At 41.1% G+C, this 26,213-nt stretch overlaps 1 protein-coding gene across 1 annotated transcript in view; it reads left to right on the top strand.

Annotated features, from left to right (window-relative positions):
* Nucleotides 1-19,748, top strand: part of PODXL2 (podocalyxin like 2) — a 57,312-nt gene extending 37,564 nt beyond the window's left edge. Inside the window, exons 3-8 of the mRNA XM_033141056.1 lie at nucleotides 3,691-4,610; nucleotides 7,642-7,716; nucleotides 14,056-14,212; nucleotides 17,046-17,107; nucleotides 18,896-19,075; nucleotides 19,239-19,748. Coding sequence (XP_032996947.1) covers nucleotides 3,691-4,610; nucleotides 7,642-7,716; nucleotides 14,056-14,212; nucleotides 17,046-17,107; nucleotides 18,896-19,075; nucleotides 19,239-19,448 — 1,604 coding nt within the window. The 3' untranslated portion in view covers nucleotides 19,449-19,748. The remainder of the gene's footprint in view (nucleotides 1-3,690; nucleotides 4,611-7,641; nucleotides 7,717-14,055; nucleotides 14,213-17,045; nucleotides 17,108-18,895; nucleotides 19,076-19,238) is intronic.
* The last annotated feature ends 6,465 nt before the right edge of the window (nucleotides 19,749-26,213 follow it).

The raw sequence follows: 26,213 nt of genomic DNA, 5'->3' as shown, positions 1-26,213 counted from the left end.
TCCTCCATTTGTGTAGTATAAATGACATCGGTACTTATTTGATCCTATAATCAGATAAGTGTTAAGAGGTAGGCATACTGACTTTAGAATTGTTTTATGAAGTTGATGGACCATTTTGGAAGCTGGCCATAATAGAAATGAATGTTCTCTTGATGGAAAAGCAAGAGAAACCTTTTTAAAAAATAATAAGATGGCTTCTACTTAGCAGTAATTCAATTGCTAGTTAATATAATTTCCCTCTGTTTAATCAGATAAATCAGTTACAGCCAGATTGCATCTCTTAAAAGTAAGACAGTGGGCCCTCCCTTTTCTAAGGATGGCTTTGTTGTTGTTGTTGTTGTTGTTGTTGTTGTTGTTGTTTTTGTTTTTGTTTTAAGCTTACCCACAGATATACATGGGTGGTTAGGAAAAAATAATTATTATATTAGCACTACCATGTGGGCAGTCTTTGTATAGACTGCAGACAAAATAGGTGGAGCTTGAACATAGGAGAAATGCTGCATCAGGCCAAAGGTTCCCTAAGTTACCAGTAAGTATTCTTTTCCCACAGCGTCAAACTAGGTACTTCTGGGAAGCCCAGAAGCAGAACATTAAGGCACCAACCCACTCCTGTTGTTGCTCACCATCAGTATGCCTCTGAACCTAAAGATTGCAATAGTTATTGTGACTCATAGCCATGAATAGCCTATCCTCCATGACTTTGTCTAATCCCTTTTTAAAGCTATCTAAACTAGGACTATCATTACATTTTGCAGCAGTGACTTGTTTGCATTTTTACCAGATTCTGAACACCTTTTAGCTCCTGTATGGAACAGACTTTACACAGAAGTGTTTCTTGGTGGGTTCCAGGTGGCTGCTTGGTTGCCATAATATACGTATGGCTGACTTTTCCCTTTTTAAAGAAATAAACTCTTGGCTTTAGTGGCATTAGAAAGATTGGGACACTGTTTTGTGCCTCTTATATTTAAACTATTAAGGAAGATTAGGAAGCAAGAAATGGCTGTTCCTACCTTGTGAATTTTCCTCTTATGATCTAATTGATCTAATAACTGGTAGCCTGTTTTGCCCTTTATGCATTTGTTTTAGTATCTCCATTCACTCAAAGATAAAATGTATTATGAGTTGCAAAAAGGAGCACAAGCAAAATCATCTCCTTGCACCTACCCTTTAAATCATTGTCTTTGCAGGCCTTTCCTTCCCACCCTAGGTAGGGTTTTCCTTCCCACTGGGGACAGGTTATGCTTTGTTTTTTCCAGCAAGCTATCCAATGTCCATCCTGAGGACCTTAAAAAAGAGTACATCATTTCCTTAGGAGAGCATATAATATTCAGTTCATGATCTGTGGCTCAGACTTAGGATAGTTACCGGTACTTCGTGGAACGCATCTGTGCTCTGGCCAGCACCGTTGGGATTAAGATTTTCATCTGAAGTTAGTAGGCCATCTGAATAAAGACTGGCAGGGGCAGCCTTGGATAAAGCAGCAGGCTTGTGTGTGTGCCTGCCAGTTCAGAGGACTAAACTAACATGCTGGGCCTGTGAGCTGTGTAGATCATTGGGGGGGGGGGGGAGGAAGTATGGCATGTGAACAGCACTGAAGTGAAGACAGCAGCTTGCACTAAAAGAGATGTTGAAACACCCCAAAGGTAGGTTGTGTTTACGTGACACATTTTGATTCTGGTGCAAATGGAGGTGCTTTTAAGGCAAAATATGATGCTAGAGCTGGTTTAGAGTTTGCAAATAGAACAGCAGAGATACAGCATATTAACATAGTCTAGAGAGATCAAATGACCCACAAATAGGAACCAACAGAATATAAACCATTCTCTTCTAAGGTATCTAAAGCTGCATTCACAATAAACGCAAGTCAGCAGCATTTGTATTAATTATGATGATGTTATAGAGTGCATGCCTTTTTATCCAGGGAGGTGGCATTCACTGCCACACAACAACACCCCAGAATTCTAGATCCAGCAACATGTGCACTTAAGCTCAGGTCAGATACTTAGTGATAGTGCTGATCAGCTGTTGTTGGGGAAACTAAATCAAGCCCCCTGCTGCCCTCTGAGCAGCTGTTTGGCTGCATCACTTCTTTTTTCTTATTCACTTGGGCTATGTGCATTCAACTGGATTGGGGGAGAAACTCTACCCTCCTAAAATTCCATAAAATTGGAATGTGGGAAGTAGTGCTGAGGAGTGTGTGTGTGTGTGTGTGTGTGTGTGAGAGAGAGAGAGAGAGAGATGCTGTGGGATTCGCCATGGTGTCAGAGTTCCTTCCCCCTGAGTATGTGGTGCCATCTGAGATTCTCTGTATCTTCTGTGTGAACTTACAGTATATCAACATTGGCTGTGCATCAGGGATTAGATACACTGATTAAATGCAACCCACCCACCCTTACTCATCACCCTTTCACAATGGACTTGCTTCTTCTAAGTGTGCAGTTGGGGGAAGGAGCCAATGTGGGCACTGCAATGGGTTGCCTGGCTGGAGCTAGTCATGGATGACAAGGCTTTGGATGGGTGCTGGGGTGAAAAGACGCTCCTTTTGCCTACTGGTTTACAGGAACTTTACTCTTTACAAGACTTGGTGGTCATGTAGTGAGGTTTTCACTCTCATCATAGAACTATGTAAGTTGGGTATAAGCTTTTGCCACATCCAGCATCATCCAGCAGTTGGGCTGTCTGAAAACTGGATCCTTGACCTAAGCTATACCACCTGGATTATTAGTATAATATAATCAATAAAGGTTATTTTACTGTAGGGTGAAGGTGAGTAATAAACAAACAAACAAACAATGTCTGTATTTAGATACTCAACTTGCTGAGCATGAATGATTGGCAATAATTCATTTTTAAGTGTTGATTACCAATGTACATTGTGCTTTATAAATGGAGGTTTTTTCATACTCTGGGGAGCATTTTGAACAAAGAAGAAAAATGTCAAGGGGAAAAGAATGAATGTTTCTAATGCGGGTGAATGAAATTTGCATGTACCCTCTACACGGGAATATAAGATTTTAAGCAGGGTGTAGCTTTGCTGGGAAAATGGGTTTTGATGAGCAATTTGAAGTAAAGTGTGAGGATAAAGCTGCCTGGGGAAGTTCAGCTTGAAGGAGTTGAGAGAGAAAATTGGTGAAGTCTTTTAAGACAGAAGGAAAATTTCAGGTGAATAAGGATGGTAGATCAAGTAGAATAATTGGTTGCTAACTAGACATTATGGGACGCAGGTGGCGCTGTGGTCTAAACCACAGAGCCTAGGGCTTGCCGATCAGAAGGTCGGCGGTTCGAAGCCCCGCAACGGGATGAGCTCCCGTTGCTCGGTCCCAGCTCCTGCCCACCTAGCAGTTTGAAAGCACATCAAAGTGCAAGTAGATAAATAGGTACCGCTCCTGTGGGAAGGTAAACACTGTTTCCCTGCACTGCTCTGGTTTGCCAGAAGCAGTTAGTCATGCTGGCCACATGACCCAGAAGCTGTCTGTGGACAAACGTCAGCTCCCTCGGCCTATAGAGTGAGATGAGCGCCGCAACCCCAGAGTTGTCCGCGACTGGACCTAACGGTCAGGGGTACCTTTACCTTTAACTAGACATTGTGCAGTGTCATATAAGGTAGAAGAAGAATTCAGGAGTGTGTTTCCTATTTCCCAGTCTTCCTGGATTGTTCATTCATGAAACCTCTTCTCCTCCTCTCTTTAGATTACAGTTTTCCACTAGCCTCCCAGAAGGCCCTGCCTAAACGAAATGGGACACAAGCTAAAAATCCTTGGGAAATATCCACTCTCCATCAGCCATCTGATTCCCTTGAACCTGACTCTGAAGCTCCTTCCACCAGTGTCCTTGAGGAAGAGGAAGGATTACTTCCTATAAACCAGTCAAAGGGACCTCTTCAGAGCAGCCAAACACCAGAGGCTTTTCCTGAAGCACCTAGCCAGGACTCATTGTTCTCAATTCTTTTCTCCACAACAACCAGCAGAATGGGTCCAATGACTGAAACAGCTGCAGACAGGCAAGAGGAAGAATCTGCTCCTGAACATGTTTCCTCAGGCTTTGATCTAGGGAGCAGTATGGGACCCAGCCTCTTGCCTCTGTCCCCCATTTTGTCAGCCACTCCGAAAGGACCTCAGCTTGTCTCAGAGGTTCCTGTTGAGGTTTCTTCAGAAGGTACAGTAAGAGGAGGGGGGGAACTCAGAGAACCCGTAGCAACAATAGGTACAGTGGGAGGTGATGTAAAAGAAGTGGAAACCACAAGAGGGGAGAGGCAAAAGCCCATATCAGGAGCTGAAATGGGACAAAGAGATTCCACAGAAGGGACAGTGGCCACAGAAATGGCTACAGCGGAGAAGACAGGAGATGATTTTCTAAGAGCAGGATCACATGGGGACAGCACTCTTGTTGCTGAGACGTTTCCTAGGTCTTCTAGCAGCCCATCCAACCCCAGCTCTTCAGTGGGTTTCTGGGACTGGACTGATAACCCAGCTCCTACTTCCACTCCCAATCAGAATAGAACAAAGCTGCCAGTCGCAGCAACTACTGCAGCAGAACGGAGCTTTGCACTGCAAACTGAAGATGTCCGCACGGCTGTGCTGTCCACAGGAGTGCCTTGGAGTTTGACACAGGTAATAATCGTGTGTGTGTGTGTGTGTTGAATATTTCAGTTATAATCCACTGTTTCAAAGGCAAGGGCAAACAACTTGCATACAATTACTTAAATTGCCTTCATGCTAGTATGAGTGTGAAATGGCCTTTAAATTTTTAAACAGCAACACAAAAGGCATGAACCTGAAATGCTGTAGAAGTATAGCTGTGCTGAGATCCTGAGGTTTAGGAGTAACAGCTCTTGAGTCCAGGTTTTATATTCTAATTTTCAGTTCCTGAATTGTAGGAGACATCCCCTCTTCCTCATTGATTCCTTCCAACTGGATCTTTTTCAGATTTCTTCTATAAAGCATACACTCCTGTTTCATCCAATATCTAGTAAATGGTACTCGTGTATAAAAGGCTCCTCATTTAAACAAGAGGGAATGTTTTTTTCTTCCATTGAGCTGTGGGAAATCAACCTTGATTTGCTGCGTTTTAAATCATCGAAACAAATTTTATGTGGTTATTGTCAACATATTTTATTCCATAGTTAAAGGTTAGAAAAATAATGTTGACAAACAGCTGTATTTCAACCTTGAAGTTAGTTTCAGGGGAATTAATTCTGGTGAATGCACAGTATTATTATTTTTATACAGAAACTAATATTCTAATCTGCAAAATGAAAAAGTCAATTGGTACTAAAAGGTAGACAATAAGAAGATGCCATGAATATGAGTCACTTGTGGTGTATTGTGTGGAAGAAGTTTTCCCTACTGGAGCAATGTGGCCTTCAAGTGCATAACTGTGCATAAGAACAATTAGTGATCTATGACGAGTGTGTAGCTTTATATGTGGATGGGTCTTTGAGGACCCCATAGTGAGAATGCATTCATTCAATGGGCCACTCCTGTGATCAGGCAAGGCATCCTAGCATTTAGTTCCATCTGGAAAATAGCAGACTAGACTTGTCTCTGTCAAAAAAGAAAAGGGGGTGGTGGTGAAATGCCACCCCAGCAATTAGCACAAACTGCCTCATCATCTTATTGTGTTCGGTAGAGCCAACCAAGGATAGGTTGCACTACAGAAATAAGTGATACTCCTTCCCAAAGGGGTAGTTCCAGTCTTTCAGTTAAAGTGTGTGTCCGTGACAAGAGAGGAGCAGAGGAAGCTTTCTGCTTTTGTCTCTTATTTTTTTTTATATGGAGACCATGAAGAATTGTGTCATTTTCCCTGTTAACACACAAACATTTGTTTTAAATATTTGTAAGCTGCCCTTCACTTTAAAAAAACAACTACTAGGTGCTCATAAGCATAGAAGCAATAATTGCAACCATAGGATAAAAACAGCAGAAAAAAAATAAAAGCATTTCATACAATACAGCTAAAAACCAGCAGCATCAAAAAATAATAATCCACAGTGTTAAAAGATGCTGGATAACGTTCTGGAAATCTGGACAAATAAAATAATTTTCACTCACACTCAGAGCTGGTAGGACATGAGGTTTGGCCGCAGGGAGTTTCCCTAGGAAGGGAATTTTAAAAATAGACATTTTGACTGAGAAGGCCCTTTTCCTTTCCATTTCCGGCGAGGGCGCCATTGTCGGCGGCTGGGAGTTGTCTCGGTCCCGAGACAGCTCCGGTTTCCCCGGGGGCCAGGAGTCCCGCAACCGCGCAGCGGGCTCCGGTAAGCCGCGGGAGGAGCGTCCCGCGGTCAGGGCTCTCCAGCGGGCCCCATTGCGACGTCCTGTTCTCGGGATTCCCTCGTAAGTGCATGCACACAAAAGCTCATACCAAGAACAAACTTAGTTGGTCTCTAAGGTCCTACTGGAAGGATTTTTTTATTTTTATTTTGTTTTGACAGAGCAGACATGTATTTGTCTCCAGCATCCAGCATCAGCCAGACCCTCCTACCAATCAGGTGAGGGGAGCAGAAGAAATGCCTAACCCCTCCTGGACAGCACCATCACTAGCTCATTCTTTGAGATCCTGATGAGAGCACTTAAATAGTCAGCTAATACCATTATATTTCAAACTAGTAGCCTCTTCTACTAGATTTGGGCGGTCCAACTTTTTATACGAAGTGGCCACAAGAGAACTTTGACATGAAACCCATGGGCCGCTCACTGCTTACAAGGCGCCAGGCTTTGGAAACGTGGCATGAGTTTCTGGCAGGGTCCTAGAGCCCTCCCACCTCCTTCCCAAAGCATTTTAAATATCTCAAAAAACATTTGATCAGATAAATGTGCCGGCACTTGAAAGAAGTGGGTAAGCTTGACTGAAGCATGTGTGGGAAGGGCAAAAAGGAAGGAACAACCAAGATTTGATCCATAATCTCTACTAGCGTCTTCAGGAATGAAGGCAAGAGGGAGTGCAGCTTATTTGTCAGCCCACTGGAGCCACACCTGCCCCTGTTCATACATACATCTATCTTCACTCTTAAGCTGTGTACACACAACATTTTATTCTAGAAACAATGGAGAATAAGCACTTGTTTTTCCCCACATAGTCCACACCGAATCTACATCTATTGACTCTCTCCCCCCTCCCCCTGCAGCTCTTCTTGAGAAACTGGTTTCATTCTGAAAACAGAATGTCATTGCAGAATGATTCAACATTACCCTGCAGAGTGTGCCCATTTGAAAAGAGATGTAAGCAAGGTGTGTGTGTGTGTGTGTGTGTGTGTGTGTGTGTGTATCAGCACCTGCCCAGTGATGTTGTGGGTGGCCGTTTATCAAGATCACAATAACTTCTTCATTCACCTGGGACATGTGCTGGAAGGAAAAGGCATGGAAGGTTTTCAAACAAGTATCAATCTAGATTGAAAGCAGCATTGTGAGAATGAGCATGAAATATTCTGGATTGAGGAAAGCTACTTTTTGTGCTATAAATGGGTTAGTGGTTACACAGCCTTAGACTCCTCATGGTTTCAGCATGAGACCTTGGAATTATGCTGCCAGTTGGAGAAATGGTCTAGAAGCACAAGGCAGTTTCATGTGATCACAGGCTTATACTACTTCCCAAATAATTTCCTGCTAAATTCATGGGGTTCTCTGTGTGTATGTTTTTCAGGTGACCTGCAAGGACTGGAGCAACCTGGCAGGCAAAAATTACATAATCTTGAACATGTCTGACAACATTGACTGCGTGAGTGGCTTGCTTTTTTAATTAACATTATTTACTACATTTCTGTCCTCTTTTCTTTAAAGCTGAATCCAGATGGCCAACATTCAATGAACTGTGAACAAGTACTAGAATAATAAGTTACTGATACTAGCAACTCCACATGATTTCCTATGAAAATCTATGCACTTTTACATGGAAGGAAGTCCCATTAACTTAGTAGGTTTTTGTTGCCAAGTAAATGTGCATAGGATTGCAGCCATAGTCACCTGTATCTTATTGGAGTAGCATGGGATCCAGCCTTGAGGAAGTGGCAAATACACCCCTCTGGGAATGCATGGATCAGGCTTTTAGAAATTTTGATGTGGATCTTGGCTTTCTCACATCTCTTACAGACACATAACTGAGACTTTAGAAGGTGTACTTATGTCTATTTGAAGTGCTGTGAGAAGCAACCCTGCAACTTGTCTTTCTAGGTAATTACAATGATGTACATCTGGGAGTATAAAATAATACCCTGGTGCTGCCAGAGGAGATATTTGATAGGTTTGACCAGATAACTAATTTAGGCTAATATGCAGTAAGATTCTGTTTTTGTCAAGCATAGCAAACATTTATTCCAGTAAGCATAATGTGTAGAATATTTGGTATACCATCTCCAAACCACAGGACTCCTAACTTTAAGGTGCTTATGTACCTGTAAATAACAGTTGCTGCAGATTATTCCCATCTTCACAATATATGTACAATAAGTTACAGATCTGGCTGCATGCAGTGCAGATTGGCTTACAGTTGTAGTCCCTCCTGACCCCCTCCCTGGAGCAGTTACAAACCTACATTGTGCTTTTCTTTCTTTTTTAAAAAGGGTGCTTCTTGAAAATTCACACAATTATCTGTTCATCTGGCACTTTTTAAAAAAAGCACAATCCATTAGAGAACATTGTTAAATAGCTCCCAGAAGGAAGGGCTACAGCTGTTAGCCAATAAATGCTGTGTAAATGAACTCTACTGCAAAACCCACAGAACTGGTTTACCTTATGCTTTGACTAGGAGGGGAGAAAGTCTGTCTTTCATCAGTGCTGTCAGTATACTTCCAGGGCACAGCAACTTCAGTTTCTTCTGTCTCTATGTGCCCATAGAATGAATTTCTGTCTTCACCTTTAGTCTTCTTATACATCAGCAGAATATAAAGAAGAGGAATAAGCCCATATGTGAATCCAAGCACCCTATCTTGTATTTCCTGTACACAATTGCATGCAACATACAAACGCATATTCTTGTTTTAATGCAAAAACAAACAAAACATAATTAATCTTTATGTGTGCTCACACACATACACGTGAAACCATTTGACCAGTCCTGGCTGGACGGTTGGACTTAACCTTTATTATACAGTAGTTCCAAAGGATCTGGATCAGGGGTAACCAGTGCTTTTTTAGTTTTGTTTTTTTTAATGAGGTGATTGTACTTCTATACTGATAACAGTGTTGTGGGTGCCATCCAAAAATGGCTGCCATGGTCAGCAAAAAAAGAAGTGCCGGTGTTCTGGGGGTAGCCATTGTGGTGCCTTCCTTATGTTGTTGGATACCAACCCTCATCAGCATGGCCAATGAGAGGAGTTGTGGTCCAGTATTATGTAGAAGGCACCACACTGGCTACCCTAAGTCAGACGAACCAGTAATATATGGCCCTTGCTCCAGTCTCCATCTGTACCTAGACATGTTCAGTTATCTTAGTGCCTTGGCATAGGTGGACCAGAGGGCAACAAACTGACTAAGTGGTGGTGGGTAAACATAACTGGTGAGTGAATGAACTGGACTGCTGGCTGATTGAGCTGGCATAGCAAGTTAAACTTACTTTGCTTATTTATTTACTTCTATGGTTTTTTATTCTGCACCTTCATTACCACAGTAGCTCACAAATACTAAATAAATAAATGCAATATTCATAATATGAAAATGTACAAAATAAAAGCAGCAAAGGACATATCAGTTAAGAATTCAATTTAGATAAAACCATTTAAAATTTCAGGTTTTAATGATTCTTAAAAGCCTTGGAAAACAAATATGTTTGTGCCCGAAAGGTGTCACATAGGTGACAGACAAGCCATGGGAAGGGTATTATAATGGTGAGGAATCACCAACTTCCACACCTCAGATGGTGACAGCACCTGGAGCAAGGCTTTGGATGATAATCTTAACAGATTTGACAGAATTTCTGGATTGGTGGGCAGTTAGCTAAGTGGGCTACAAGCTTATTCAGCTGGTGAAGCTTTTATTAATAGTGGTGGATTGCCTCCTGTATGAAAACCAGCAATTTATGTGTTTGGGCTTACACGTAAGCAGAAGCCACTGGAATTACATTACTAAAATAACACTATGATGATGATAAACAACAGTAACACCAAGAACAAAATAATAATAATAATAATAGCAAACAGACATTTTTTCCTGAACCATCCAGAAGGAGAAAAAATATGGTTATTATTTTTTCTATTATTTTAAAGTTGTTTCTCCTATTTGGGGCTGGTTATGTAGATACCTAGTATTTGAAGTTTATTTAAATTTAAACTATTGAAACATAAAGGAGATGTTAACTTAGAGCTCTATTTTTGCAGAGTTTTAGTTAGCGAAAATAAATAGTGATCAGCTGTTGATTCAGAACAAATAGAAAACTTCTGCAGGCATTCAGATAATTTTAAATTCACATGATGGAAGGATACCAGGTATCTGTAGTGAGAGACAGAGAGAAAATGTGCATTTACTTGGCTGGTTGTAATAACTGGCTCATTAAACCTATTAAGACTTCGCTAATTTTGTATGGAAGTGAGAGCTGGACCACAAAGAAGGCTGACCACCGAAGAATTGATGCTTTTGAATTATGGTGCTGGAGGAACTCTTGAGAGTCCCATGGACCGCAATAAGATCAAACCTATCCATTTTTAAGGAAATCTGCCCTGAGTGCTCACTGGAAGGACAGATCCTGAAGCTGAGGCTCCAATACTTCGGCCACATCATGAGAAGAGAAGACTCCCCGGAAAAGACCCTGATGTTGGGAAAGATTGAGGGCACAAGGAGAAGGGGACGACAGAGGATGAGATGGTTGGACAGTGTTCTTGAAGCTACTAACATGAGTTTGACCAAACTGCGGGAGGCAGTGGAAGACAGAAGTGCCTGGTGTGCTCTGGTCCATGGGGTCACAAAGAGTCGGAAACGACTAAACAACAAATTTTGTTCTAATAGTTATAGAAAGAAACCTGGCTTATTTTTCTCTGGTAGTTACAAAAAAATCAGATAATGTTCATTTTTACATATTCACACTTCTGCGCCAAAGGGTTGTATTCCTTTATTGTTGCTTCTGTCATCAATGATGCTAGAAATAAAAGCAAATAATTCCCAGTGTGAGTAGTTCAGAGTTCCAGTCTGCTGCCACTAAATCTTTAAGTGCCTCTTTTGCTTCCCTGTTATCTTGTTTACTATCTAGTGTCTGTTAACCAGACACATTCCTCTAATCCATTACTCTTCCATCAATCCCATAAAGCTGCAGTTAATTGATGATCTAAAGTCCCTTTCCTGTTAAAGATCTCCATTCATAAGAACATGTGATGGAGCTGTTTATGAGAAACCTTTCTCTTTTTATAGTAGTGGTGATGAAGTCCTTTAAAAAATTGTGAATAGTAGATTCCCTGGCAATCTACTATTACTGTCTTTAACGACCTTAGAAATCTGCATGTCATATTTAGCAGTCTGCCACAGAATTGAGTAGTATATACAGAACTCTGACTATATTCAGGTTTTTTTTAAAAAAAAAAAAGTAGGGAAGTTCTTTTTCTCATGGTTGTGAAGAATAGATTGAATAGATTGGTGCGGGTCCTGTTTAAACTGCCTTTTCTGCCAAGGTTGTGGCTGCTGCCGATTTTGAGCTGCTTGGTAGAAATGAAATATCTTATTTCTCGGTTATCATATCTCAATCCTAATAGAAAACTCAGTTCTTAGAGTGCATATATAAACACAGGAGATAGGTAGCAGCAGGTTTTGGAGAAGCCCAAGGTTTGCAAAAGTGGAGAAAATGTAGAAGTCACAAAACAGCTCAAGGAGAACTGAATATGCTAAACAGAATTTGTTTGACTGCTGGAGGGGAGGGAGAAAAGGGAAACCAGGGGGTGAGGTGGAAAGACATGGAATAACCTGAAAGGAGTCATGGCTTGCTGGCTAAAACAGAACGAACTTCAAATCAAGATGGTGTCTAAAAGATGGAGCATTTGTATCTTTTCAGTACATGTCATATGGAGCCAGTGGCAGTAGAAATTTCCTTTTAAAGATCACCAAATCCCATCAAACAATTGTTCAGTTACTTTCTAAATACATTATGCTGTCTGATATATCATGGGCCTGACTGCACTAGCTGCCAATTTGTTTCTGGGCCTAATTAAAAGTGCTGGTTTTGACCTATAAAGCCTTAAACGACTCAGGAACACAATACTTCAAGGACTGCCTCTCTCCATATGAACCACCCTGGACCCTGTGATCATCATCTGGCTGGGACCCTTCTTCATGTGACCCCCTCCATGAGTGATCTGGAGGGTAGCAACATGAAAACGGGCCTTTTCTGTAGTGGCTCCCCATTCGTGGAATTCTCTCCCCAGGGAGGCTTACCTGGTACCTTCATTGCATATATTTAGGTGCCAGGCAAAAAACATTCCTCTTCTCCCAGGTCTTTGGCTAATTAAACAATCCAAGGCCTTTTAAACTGTTTCTGTGGGGGTTACTGTTTTTGTTTGTTGCTTTGTTATATATTTTTTATATATTGTTATATATATTTTTGTGTTTCACCCTGTGATCTTTGGGTGAAGGGTGGCATAGAAATGTAATAAATAATAATAATAATTATTATTATTATTATTCATCGACACGCATAAAAGCACTGGTGCTTTCCCCTCTTTTCTTTCTGTGCAACTCATGTGAATGGAAAGACTATTTTTCCTGTATGCAAATTTTCTTAACTCATGCTAAATAACTTTGCATGGTTAATCTGAACTCTGGCCTGTTGGGTGGCTGCTTGGAGAGGCATCATTTTTGCTATGGCTATAGTTGTGCGGCCCCAAGCTTGTTGCCCCTGAGGGGCCTTAACACCTATGTCCTCTCTCCATTCCCCTTTTGACAGGTTACTTGCCTAGCCGTGGCAACATAAGTTTTCCTCAGCTGGCGTCCATAACCTTCGCCTTGTGAGCTGCGGTGCTGATGGGCCTTTGTGACTCAGGCCTGACTCCTTCTTGTCTTTCCCAATTAGGCCTATGCCTGCCCTGAGCGCTTGAGGTTGCCATAGCAACCAACACTGCTAGCTCGTATTAATAATCTGGGTGGCCTTTAGGTTGGCACAGCAACTGAACAAGAATAGAAAGGGAGAAGTGGGAGAGGTGCTGCCAAGCGATGTGCCTCATGTCAGTAGAAAAGGACCATTCCTATTTGACCTGCAATCTGAGCTGAATGATGAGGCCCCTGGACTTTTATAAACACTTTTATTATTCTGTGTATCTTTCTGTTCCTCCAAGGAGCTCATTGGGGGATGTACATGGGATCCAAGTGATTTCTGGCCAGACTCCTGCTTGTTTAACTCAAAGCATCAGGCACCTCTGGATTCCTATACATTTACTCTGATTCTATTTCTTTCCTTATAGTGGGGGTTGAATTTTTAAGATTTTTTTTTAAGAGGAAAGTTGTTGGTTTTCTATTTGATTTTCTTTCTCCCCAACATTTCAGGTGGCAATATTCCATTTTGATATAAAACCCATTTCTGTAACTGGAAAACTCAAATTAAAAATAAATAAATAAGAGTTTGAGTTTTCCAGTTACAGAAATGGGTTTTATATCAAAATGGAATATTGTCACCTGAAATGTGACTTCAAGGTGGTTCACAAGATAAATTCTCTTCATACAGGAAGCCAAGATTATGCAACCAGATAGTATGAAATGAATTAAATGAATTTTTGGTGAAATTAGGACTATGAAACTGGGTTGCAAGTAAATCTGCATTTTGAAAATGGCAGGAACCAAGATGGACATACTACACGAGGTCATTATTAGGGAGCACAAGAGGAAAATATTTGAACAGTAGGTGTTTGCAGGAAGAAAACGGGAATTGTAGTAAAGGAGTGGTTCAGTCTGCAAAGTGTCATTGCTGTTATCCGATATACTCCATAGGCTTGGCCTTGAGATTGACCTAGGTCTCCTTTCCTGAAATCCTGCACCCAAACCCACAGGCTTTTCCCCCTGCCAACAGGTTTGGTAGGGTGGGAGCAGTGTCTGCATTCAATGGGATGCATCAGCTTCTGTTTAAGAGACTGACAAATGTTCTTTTTTGCAGGAGGACTTCCGTGTGGAGAGGGGCCTTCAGTTGCTGGCACTGGTGGATGATGCTTTCTCCAGGTATGAAAATGGATTGCAGAGCCAATGGTTGATCTCCTTAAGCAAACCCAATGAGAACGACAAACATCTGCTAATGACCTTGGCTGGAGAACATGGTAAGTTGTTATGGAAGGGCAGAGAGAGAGACTACTTTCTAACAAAAGAGCTGAAGAATGTCTCACTGTACTTTTGATGTTTCCAATCTTCCCATTTGTGTGCTATTTCCCAATCTTCCTTCATGTTTGCTTCTTATTTCCTTCCCTAGGGCAAACTGTGAAGTTCTATTCACACATAACACTTTTGTCTCTCCATCCAAGATTCTGAACTCTACTCAGTGCATTTAAAATAACTACCACTCCTTTAAAGAGAAAATTATTATGCTGATAATGATTATTTATTCAGTTTTTATACCACCTTTCCTCCAAAGGAGCCCAGAGCAGCTAACTTGTCAGTATAAAACATTACAATAAAAATTCTAAAAACAGTTGAAAACAACTTTTTAAAAACAGTTTTAAAATTCTTAAAGCAATCACCTTGGCTCAGTCAGTAGAGCATGAGACTGAAGGTTGTTGGTTTGAGCCCCATGTTGGGCAAAGATTCCTACATTGCAGGAAGTTGGACTAGATGACCCTCGTGCTCCCTCCAACTCTACAATTCTATGACCTACTCTCATAACTAACAGTTTGTGGGTGGCTAGCCAAAAATAGATTCTAGAATGTGATAGCTAACACCCTTCCCTTAGTTATATGGTGCTGTGGTTGCCAGAGGTTTCTTATTTTAAGAAGAACCCAGTTGCAAAGACATATTGATAGGGTCACACTGAGTAGGCATCCAAACAGGGAGAAGATAGCTAATAATTGGGTATGCAAGTTTGGAACATGTTATGGTTAATGTATGAATGGCACCACAAGCAGTGTCCCATGTCACATTTTCTCTATAATCTCCCCCATAACATTTAGTAGGGCAAAACAGTGGAACATGATGTCAGTGTTTCCCCACTGAAACACAGCTGCATGTATCTGTGTGCATGTATGTATAATTCCTAAAGCTTTATTATTTCAAATTTGCAATGGGCAACATTTCGACAAAACTGGCACCGTTACTGCCACACCAAATGCAATGTCTTTGTTCAGTGGAATTGTCACAGTGGTGGGTCTTTGTGAAACCTTTTAAGTGAGCACAGAGGAAGAGTCACTCTGCCTTGCTACCACCACCAAGTTGATTACTTCCAAGGCTACTCAACTTAGAATATTTCAGTCACACTGTGGCTACCTTTCTTGAGATTTGTAGAGAGACCAAGAAGCCACCAGTGCTGCTACTCAATCTGAGAAGCCCTGTTATGTGTCTCGATGCCTCTTGGCCTGGGGCTTCAGTCCACTTTGGTCTCTATGGAACAACACACAGTAATGTGCTTCCTTTGCTGCCAATAAGCCTAGGATGCTCTAGGACATATGGTGTTTATTTTGTTTTATTCATTAGAACATTTCATCTGTTTTGAGACAGCATAAAACAAATGCTGAAGACATAACATCTACATGAAAATAAAAACATAAAAAGAAAAATGCAGCAGATGATCTGTGTATGATATATAACAATATGTAATAATATTGAAACACACTAGCCTTGGACTGCCAAGATAGTCCCTGCATCCCTGCCTTGAGGCAGTTCAGGGGAAAGAGAAGCGTTGGTTAGATCCCCATTATTTTTTGTCATAACTGGGCATGGGCAACCTTCTTCCTGGAAACATGTGTGGCTTTCCTTATGCTGCTGAAAGTGGCTGCAGAAAACTTTGATAGATGCTTCTGTTGCGGTATCTCTAGTATTCTAAAATAATTATCTCAGGGCAGCTTGGAATGGTCTCATCTGTTTGCCTAAGATTTGTTGTTGGTTTTTTTTTTATTTAAAAAAAGCTTTTTATTTTAACAAACAAAAGGGGAGGAGGCAACTTTTGAACAATAGTACATCATGTGGTATTTTACATTTCATTTTTTAATACAAATCACTAAGATTGAGTCTAGACATTTACCGATGGTAAAAAGGATAATAAAAGTATATCACAGTCATTGTTAAATAAACTAGCTCATTAAATGATGAGTTTCTGCACAATTGATATGAATCAGTTTGTTTTTCCAATCTCATACGGTTGGGATTGAATTTTCAATGGAATGTATATTAATCCTTCAGTAAGGGAATTTCTCTGTAATCAAAAAGGGCTTGCCACTCTAGTAATCACTGGTGATTTTGGCAGCTCCCAGAACCGGGACTATGTGTCAAATTATAGACCTTAGCAATATTGTGAGCTAAAGTAATCTCCACAAATTGACAATCAGTTGGTATAAAAGAGGCAGAAAAAGAGATGAAGTTCAACACACTTCTTCTTGTCCACATTCTCCTTGGCTTATGCCCAACTGACTGGGAAAATAACCATGTTTGGCAAGAAAGCCATGTGAGAGCTGACAAATGGTTTTCTAGACATTTCACTGTGTGGTCACTACTACAGATGTTGCCGGTCTGGGAACAAAGCAGAGCTGATAAGCCATTGATCATTTTCACTGGGATACCCTCCCACATTTCTGAGAATCATAAGCTATGGTTGAGGTATTGGCAGATTTGGCAGTGGAACAATCAGTGGGGAAAGAGTGGATTCAGCAGATCAGATGTGAAGTGGAAGCACTGATTTGGGGAGGGATGCATTTTATATTTCCTGCTTTCTGGATTGCTTTGTTCCTCTCCTCCTTCTGTCTGTGCTTACATTGCAGCTGATACTCTTGAGTTCTGAAATTGATCTAGTGCTCTGAAAGGGGTATCCTGTATTATTATATACTCAGGAAATTCTTCTTGAATACAGGTATTCTTCTTCTCCAGAAATGCAAGTGTGTTAAAGAAGAGCACATTGAACTAATGTTTCTATTCCCCCCCCCCACCTCTCCAATGTGTTTCATCCCCTAGGAGTTGTCCCAACAAATGATGTTCTCCTGGCACTAGGTGACATGCGGAGGAGCTTAGCTGAGGTAAGACCTTGTTCAGTCACACAGCAGACAATGCAGTTAAATTGGCCACCTTGAAAATTAGCCCCATGCTCTAGCCTAGCTGGGCTCTGAGCCCGGAATAGGCAAAGCAATAGCTCAGCATTCAGTGCAGAAATCCATTCTTTCCTGTCTAGTAACTGCTGAGTCATCAAATGCCAATTTCTGTTAGCTATGACTGATTCTGTGGATTGTCTCTTTACACTGTGCACTTTTTAAAAAATTACCATTATAGTCTTTTGGAATCCTGCATGTCCTTGCTGAAGAGCACAGAGAAATGCAGAAATTGTTTTCTGCATCTGTCACACCAGAAATCAGTTGGAGCTTTCTGAAGATGTTGCCTGTGGGGTCTTTTGAAGGCATGGTGCACCTATAAATCTTTTCTATTCACTGTGCACAGGGATTCATAGTTTTCTTGTTTGGAGCAGCTGAACTTTCACATTTGATCTCTGAAATGCCTTTGTTGTCTAGGAAGCTTATCTCATTCTCTGATCAAATGAAAATATGACCTTAAATTGTCCTTGGGCATGCTTTGTACCCAATCTACCATGTTACATGGGCAATGTGAAGCTCTATAGAACTTTAATCAAGGTCACAAGAACTTAGAAATTGGCAGAGGGCCTTTCTGCATGATCACATCAACCAATTTGTAATATTCTCTCAAGTGACTTCTTAGTGATATCGAAGTGATATCCTACATATTTTGTGTGAAATAACCTCACTGTATTTGGATAGCTGTGTTGCTGTTTGCAGCTTTACAAAAAAATTTGTTAGTAGACAAACATAGCTTTAAAAGAAATGAAGGAAGAACAAACAAAAATATCCCTAAAAGAAATGACTCATAAAATGCTTTAGACATTGAGGAGGTTTGCTCCCACTTGCAACAAATTTAATCACAAACACTATCAGTTGATGTCTGTAACTTTCCACCCAATAATCACAATAACAATGGACTTGCTGCCTGGAGGAATTCATTTTCCCCAGTATTGTGCTCTGATTGTTCAGAAAATGTGACATACTACTTCTGCACTGTATAAGGCAGAGACTAGTGGAATGATATCTGTGAGATGGAAATTACCTACAGAGTTCACAGAACTCACTACAGGTGAGATCCACATGTGCCTGCCTACACTGTAGGAATGCATAAGCAGCTGACTCAAAAAAGAATTGCTCCCCTTTGATCAGTTTCTTTGAACACCAAAACCCTTCAGCAAGAAACCTTATTGCTTGATTCCATGGCTGAAAGAGGCCAATTCTGATGGCTCATTAGAAAGGCTCTTCTTTGGGAGCAAAATTGGAGAGTAGGGGCTAAAAGGAGCCCCCAGTGGATGATCTGTCTCACAGACCTGAGCCTTAGAACCTGTTTTTAGATATCAAAAGAACTGCCTCTTCCTTCTTTGCCAACATAATATGCACCCCATCTTCTGTTATTGACTCATTCCCCACAATCTAGCAGAATTTCCTTCCTACAACACACTGCCTCCATTTCCGAACACATATGCCCTCCATTCATTGCCCCCATCCAGGGCTACACTGTGCTAGAGCTCAGGCCAAGAGTCTTATTTTCAGTAACCAAAGATTTGAGTTTATTGTGGAATGCAGTATTCATAATTCATATTGACTTAGTCATCTTTGGGGATAAAATACCACATCTTACTGCAGTGATTCACTTAAAACAGTCTAAACATTTCTAGAACAGTTGCCTCTGAAGAAGACAATTTATGCAACAAAGTCCTGAGAACAGATTGGAAATGCAACTATTTTTGTTTTTAGATTGGAATTCAGAACTACACAACTACATCAAGTTGCCAGTCACGTCCCAGTCAGACCCATAGTGACTATGGAAAGCTTTTTGTGGTGCTGGTCATTATTGGCTCAATCTGTGTCATCATCATTATAACAGGACTGATTTACAACTGCTGGCAGAGGCGCTTGCCCAAAATGAAGAACATGGTGAGTCCCAGTGTGGCATCTGGCTTGAACTCTTATTCTTCGAAGGATGGAGAATGATTGTAGGAAGTGCTTCCTGATCTGCCTACCTTCCTTCCTAAATGTCAGGCTTTAAAAATAAATAAATGTTTTCTCTCGCATCTTGTTTATCCCATTTCTTTTTCAGTCACATGGGGAGGAGCTACGGTTTGTCGAGAACGGCTGCCATGACAATCCGACCTTGGATGTAGCCAGCGACAGCCAATCAGAAATGCAAGAAAAGAAGCCAAGTGTGAATGGTGGGGGAGCTGTTAATGGACCTGAGAGCTGGGATGTCCTCATTAACAAGCGGGCAGGCGAAGAGGGAGATGTGTTTGAGGAAGATACACACCTTTAAAAGAGGAGTCGGGTGTTTCTGATTGCACTCTTGTTTGACTTAAGGGCCATTTGGTGAGGGTGGCTCCTCAGGAACTTATTTTTTCAGGTTTGGAATGGATCTGCCCATCACGGTCCTGAGGCACCATCACAGTCCTGCAGTCGGAAGGGCCACCCTGAGCAGAGTGGGTGGGGGGTGGGGCGTGTTTGTGTGTTGCTGTCAGTAGCGCCAATGTTTAATCACTTTTAAATGCACTTGCTCTAGTTCTTTGGTAGGAGTGGAGGATGGCCAGGTTTGAAAAATAAATGGTATCAAGGCTTAGCATTGCCCCAGAGTGGTGTTTACTGAAGGATTCGTCACAGAGGCAGCAGGTCAGTTTCGCACAGGAAAAAGTGGGTTCACAACCTGACTCAAAAGGTATAGTGGCAGCAAGGAAAGACTGAATATTTATTGTCTAGGCTTGGGATATGATGCATTAAGACAGTCTTGCAATTCACCACTCACCTTGTTGCCCAGCATGAGAAACTTTTCCTTCTAGTGAATGACCAGCAGGATTTTCTGCTCAAGCTGCAAAGTGGTTAATAACTGTTAAGTGCTGGGCTGACAGATGTATTGTGTGAGCTGGTAATTTAAAAAACTTTTCTGTAAGGTTGCTATTTAGGCAGAACAAATCTATTCTGCTCAGGTACCTGACAGAGCCCTAATTTTAGGTGCTAGCATGATATTGCATTGCCCTTTCCCTTACTATGACATTTTGAATTAACAGCACCTTTTGTGGATCCAAACCTAATGGAAACTACAGAATATGACCATGCCCTGAACTGATCTAGCTTGGTTGATCTGAATCCAGAAAAGTATTTTTCTAATACAGAATGAATTCCTGCTGTTACCTTCACAAGGTTCCTGGACTGGCAATTAGAAATCAGAATTTTGGGGTGGCAGTGGGCAGGGAAGCCAGCTGGGAAGTCTCCTTCACTTTAGTTAATGCACTTACTATAACAGCTATGCTGATTGCTGTGCAAGTCTTGTTTGATTGACCTTGAATGAAACAGATGGAAAACTTTAAAAAGTCCTCTTCTGTACCTGTGGAGTAAATTTTGATTTCATCTACCCAGCTATATGTTAGGAATAGGTCAGTTTAAACAAATGAGGTTAGTACCTTAGTACAGTAATACCTCTGGGATCAAAACTAGACTCAAGGGCTGCCATATGAATGCTTTGTTAGCATGCCTTGGGCAAACTAGAATGCCCCAGGCTTCTTTGGAGGCTCTTCTTAAGAAGCACTTGCATATGCAGAACCTCCCATTTTCAGTGCTGATGGCTGGTCTCAACATATTTTTGCTTCCTTTTCTCCAGAATGTTACTCCGTTACACACATCTCATGGCTTGTCTCACTTCAAAAGGAAAATGACCAACACAAAAACTTGTTATGATTGCCTGTCTGGCTCAACCGAATTGCCATTAATAATATTTGCTCTTTAACAGAACCATCACAAACAAAGATTCATGTATATTTAATGGAGATTGCCGATGAACTTGTAATGGAAATCTGTTAGTATCCAATCCGTAGCTCTCTCTGAGCACTGAAATCTGATCTCCCAAAGACATAAAACAATCTTGTCAGCAGAGTTTAATTTCACATATAAATACTGCATAAATCTTACAGTATTGCAAAGTTTGTTTTTTTTAAATTGTTCAGATGTTAGGCAACAGTATTACCGGTAGTTCCCTAGCCAAATTCAAACTAGAATATTCAATTTATGTGAATGTCAGGACTGCATTTTCTCTCTGCAGGGGAGATTTGTGCCAGGAAAACTATCTCTAAATGTTTCTTCTTTTTTTTCATGGTTTGGATTCTGTGCAGTCATATTGCTGCACAGAGTTCATTCAGGATTTTAGAGATCTTTTACATCTTCCCCTATTTATTTATTTTACTCTATGCTTTCTTTCCCCCTACATTAGAGGCTTCTTCCATTTTGTCCTGCCTATCTTAGGGTTTATGAGAGCAGTTAGTCATTATCTTCTTTACTGTAGTTTTTTACTTGTTTAAGATTTAACACACACATACACAATTTCCTCTCTACAATGAGTTAGGTTTGTACTCATCTTTGTTATATACATGGAGCCACACCGACCTCTGGTGGTGGCTGAGAAAAATGGATTCAAGGAAAAATAGCTTTGTTATTGCGCCACCTTCAAACACACAATACCTACTGTTAACTGGTTAGCATTTAAGATGGGGTGTTTAGAAATGAAACTACAGGCCAACTCTACTCCAAAGTAGATGAAAGGAAGCCAGCAGAGCACTTTCCAGTGACATCTAGAATTAAGCTTGTGGGAATAGTGATGATAGACCCTGAGTCTTTAATCACATGGATTTAAAAATTAGCATAGAGCTACGTGGGTGGTGCTGTGGTCTAAACCACAGAGCCTAGGGCTTGCCGATCAGGTCAGTGATTCGAATCCCCACGATTGGGTGAGCTCCCGTTGCTCAGTCCCTGCTGCCAACCTAGCAGTTCGAAAGCACGTCAAAGTGCAAGTAAATAAATAGGTACCACTCCGGTGGTAAGGTAAACGGCATTTACGTGTGCTGCTCTGGTTCGCCAGAAGCGGCTTAGTCATGCTGGCCACATGACCCGGAAGCTGTCCACCGGCTCCCTCGGCCAATAAAGCAAGATGAGCGCCGCAACCCCAGAGTCGTCCGCGACTGGACCTAATGGTCAGGGGTCCCTTTACCTTTATAATCCTATGGCTTCACTACTCGTTGTATGAAAAAATAGAGGAAAGGGAGCAATCCTTAATTATTACTAGAGATAAGTTTTACTGGACCAGCTTCTTTTGTTGGTGTGAGAAGTATGCAAGCTTTAGAATGATGGTAAAACTCTTGAAACAGTTAGAATGACCTCACAAAACTTTTTGAGTCACCTTCTGATTTAATGCAGTGTCATACAGTACTAGAAAATTAAGTTGCGGGCTATCATAAAATAACTCTTTGTAAGCCCACCATTTTAAAGACTGGATCATCTAGTAGATGGTAAATCCTCTTCAAAACCACTTTCAGACAAGGAAATGTGTGTTCCTACAGAGATGAGAAATTACCATTCCCCTGGATGTAGAGTACAATTGAGAGACGTTAAAATAAATGAAGGGACTGCATAGTCTTAGTCCAGATACTACACCACACGATTATCTATGCTAAGCATAATTAAGAACCCACACTATGGTTTCAGCTTCCAAATGTACAACCAGTAAACCATGGTTGCCTTCCTTTGTCTTCTATCTACTCTGAAATCAGCTTCTGAACTTCACAAATTCGCTTCTTTCACCATAGTGCTCCATAGAGCAATGTCCTTAAGTGATTTGTCAGTGGTTTGTGAATTCAGACATAAGGGCAGATTACAGTTGGTACAAACTATGGTTTACAAACCAGCTTCCAATGTTGGTTTGATATAATGGTTTACAAAGGATTTATATTACGCCTGAATATAGCCAAATAGTCACAATGAGAGATGCTTCACGCAGCTTCATGGACTCCTGCCCTTACTTGATGCATGGTTATGACATTCTAGGTCAATATGTAAGGAAATGCAGGGAGGATATGAGAATTCTTGGCAACTCAGCATGGTCATGTGGCGACAGCCTTGTGCTTTCAGAACCACCGACTCAGAAAATATCTATGGGCTTCCTAACTTAGCATCTGGTGCAGAAGCCTCTCTGCTGATTGTTCCAGCAGTAGACAGAGTACAGATTACTACACAGATGTCTCTCAGCAGGACTTGCCTCGGACATTGATTTCTCATGAATCTCTGATGAAAATAAAGCATACTTTTCCACTCTCCACAACCAAACACAACTCCCTCCTCCCAACTAAAAAAAACTAATAAAGGCTGAGGAATCTGCTGTCCTAGTTCTTTTGTTACATGCTTGTGAAGATAAAGCCTCCGATACTACTATTAGCCTTACTATCCTGGCTCCTACACTGCTATATTACATTAAGGATATGAATGGGATAGTGTGGGTCTCCAAATCATTGCAGTGATTCCCAAATGAGGGCTTGAGAATCAGCTGGATAAGGGTGGGATGAATAGATTGCAGCAGAGAGCTGAGGAAGAATGGTTGGGGAAGAATTATAAATCAAATTATTCTGATTGAGATGATCCCATTAGAAAGACAGACTGCAACCCTACTCCCTCATAAAATTAATTGAACTTACTGAGACATATTTCTGAAAAAACATGCACAGCATAAAATGTACTGATAAATTTTAAACATTTGGGAAACGCTGCACGATTGCTTCCTCTCATCCCCGAGTCTTATTTTTCTAAGGAGACTGAGAAAGTTGGCCTTCATTTGGAAAGTTTCCTTAATATACATAAACGTAGGGTTCTTTTCTTGATGGAAATTTTACATACTCCAAAATGTGATGGTTTTATCATCTGTCATTTCACTTGCTAGCAAATGTTCCTTAGTCACCAGTAGTACTTTTTGAAATAAAGTTTCTGGTCAAAATACAGAATCTCCTGTGTTCATTTCCCCAGCCCTCTTAAGCATGCATTACTGACTTAAGCCTCAGCTTGAAGAAAAAGATTGCTATGTTGTATGTGTGCAATATTTGTACATGCACGATGCATATGTTATGGTGAGGGTTGAAACATACTGTAGAGCATACTGAACATAGGTTTTGGAATTAACCAAGGGAACAATAGGCATATATTTATCAATTTATATCCTGTCCTTCCAGAAATACGGAGTGATATTTTAGTGATGAGAGGTAGATTAGGTTGAGAGAAAGTAATTTCCTTAACTGTTCTACCAGCTTCATAGTGCAGCAAAGTTTGAATCCGGGATTTGATTAGTTGTGTTTCCTCAAACAAAGACCTCCTGATCTAATTGGCTGCATTAGCAGCTGGAAGACGCTAACCAGGGCTATAAATGTGGAACAACCTAGCAAGGGAGTCCCATCTAATGAAACATTTTGGCCCCAGTGATAGTGTCAAGGTAATAAATTATTAAGCAGTTAGAGCAGGGGTAGGCAACCTAAGGCCCATGGGCTGGATGTGGCCCAATCGCCTTCTCAATCCAGCCTGCGGACAGTCCTGGAATCAGCATGTTTTTACATGAGTAGAATGTGTCCTTTTATTTCAAATGCATCTCTGGGTTATTTGTGGGGCGTGGGAATTCGTCCATCCCCCCCCCCCCATATAGTAGCCTGGCCCACCACATGGTCTGAGGGATGGTGGACTGGCCCATGGCTGAAAAGGTTGCTGACCCCCGAGTTAGAGGGTAAATGCCACCCATTTAATCAATCAATCAAGAGCTCAATGTGCTAGGGCTAAATCTTAGGGGTGTTAAATCTCTTAAGCTAGTTTTCAGCTCTAGCCAAGCAGTGAAGTTTAGAGGGGCCACAGTAAACCAGAAACCTAGACTAAATCCCAATTTTAGAGAAATGTTTAAAAAAAATTAATATATAGTTCCATAAAGTACAGTCAGCTTTAAATTAAAAGGTAGGCTTAGCTTTTAAATCAAGTTCAGTGTTGCCATTCTTTGAGAAGAATGAAGATGAGAAAGTTCATTTTTCAAAAGTTGCTTTATTGCATGTGGGGCACCCCCACACCACCCCCAGGTTTGAATCTTCAGGAACAGACATTTGGTAGAATAAGTTAACATTTCAAAACTGGAGGATTGCAACCCTACACTATCAAAATCACTCCATCAACGGATTTGTTTAATGAAGACAGTTGAATTTTTGTTAATTTATCATTTTAACATTTGTAATGCTAAATACACCAAACAAATAATTTCTATGACTCACACTATCTTCAACTGCATGTGCAAGAAAGGTGACTCAAGCTGGGTTGTTTATCTTCTGTTGCCCTGTCATGTTTTGCCATGCAGAAAAGACAAGCATGGTATACTTTGAACCAAAGAACTCACTTTGACTCAAACAAAAAACCTGTTCAATATCAGGACTGAGTTCTACCGCTAATATAAAAACTGTGTTTGCCAAGAACAACAAGTGTTTTATCTTCCTATTTTATACTGGGAGCTTGAGTGTGGCATCACCTATTTTATTAACTAAACTGGAGCTAGGTGCCTTTAAAAATGCATTTTCTATAGAATTCAGAGGACTCTTACCACTGAAAGACCACCAGTCCCTGCTTGCCTGAAGCACCCCATGCAAACTGATCCACCAAAAGCTCACTAGGTGGCTCTGTCCCATTACCACCAAAGCTCACCTGCTTTTGGCTCTGTGTACTGAATAGGTATTTTAAAGGCACAAGACAAGTCGGTAACACTTATGAGCATGCATATAGCTATGAGCATAAAGCTAAAGCTACCCCTAACCATTAGGTCCAGTCGCGGACGACTCTGGGGCTGCAGCACTCATCTCGCTCTATAGGCGGAGGGAGCCGGTGTTTGTCTGTGGCCAGCATGACTAAGCCATTTCTGGCGAACCAGAGCGGTACCTATTTTATCTACTTGCACTTGACGTGCTTTCGAACTGCTAGGTTGGCAGGAGCAGGGACTGAACAACGGGAGCTCACCCCATTGCGGGGATTCGAACTTCCAACCTTCTGATCGGCAAGCCCTAGGCTCTGAATATACGAGTGCTATTTGCACAACCACAAAGGCTAGTAAATGCCTCCTGGATGGACCTATGGGAAACTCAAGTGTAGGACATGAGCACAATAGCCCTCTTATTGTTGAATCCCAGATTCAGATAGGTAGCTGTGTTGGTCTGACACTGTCGAAATAAATTAAAAATTTGTCTAGCAGCACCTTAGA

The sequence above is a fragment of the Lacerta agilis genome, chromosome 2 (genome assembly GCF_009819535.1).
Source record: "Lacerta agilis isolate rLacAgi1 chromosome 2, rLacAgi1.pri, whole genome shotgun sequence".
In the NCBI taxonomy this organism is placed as follows: Eukaryota; Metazoa; Chordata; class Lepidosauria; order Squamata; family Lacertidae; genus Lacerta; species Lacerta agilis.
This window is presented reverse-complemented; position numbering and strand designations above follow the sequence as displayed.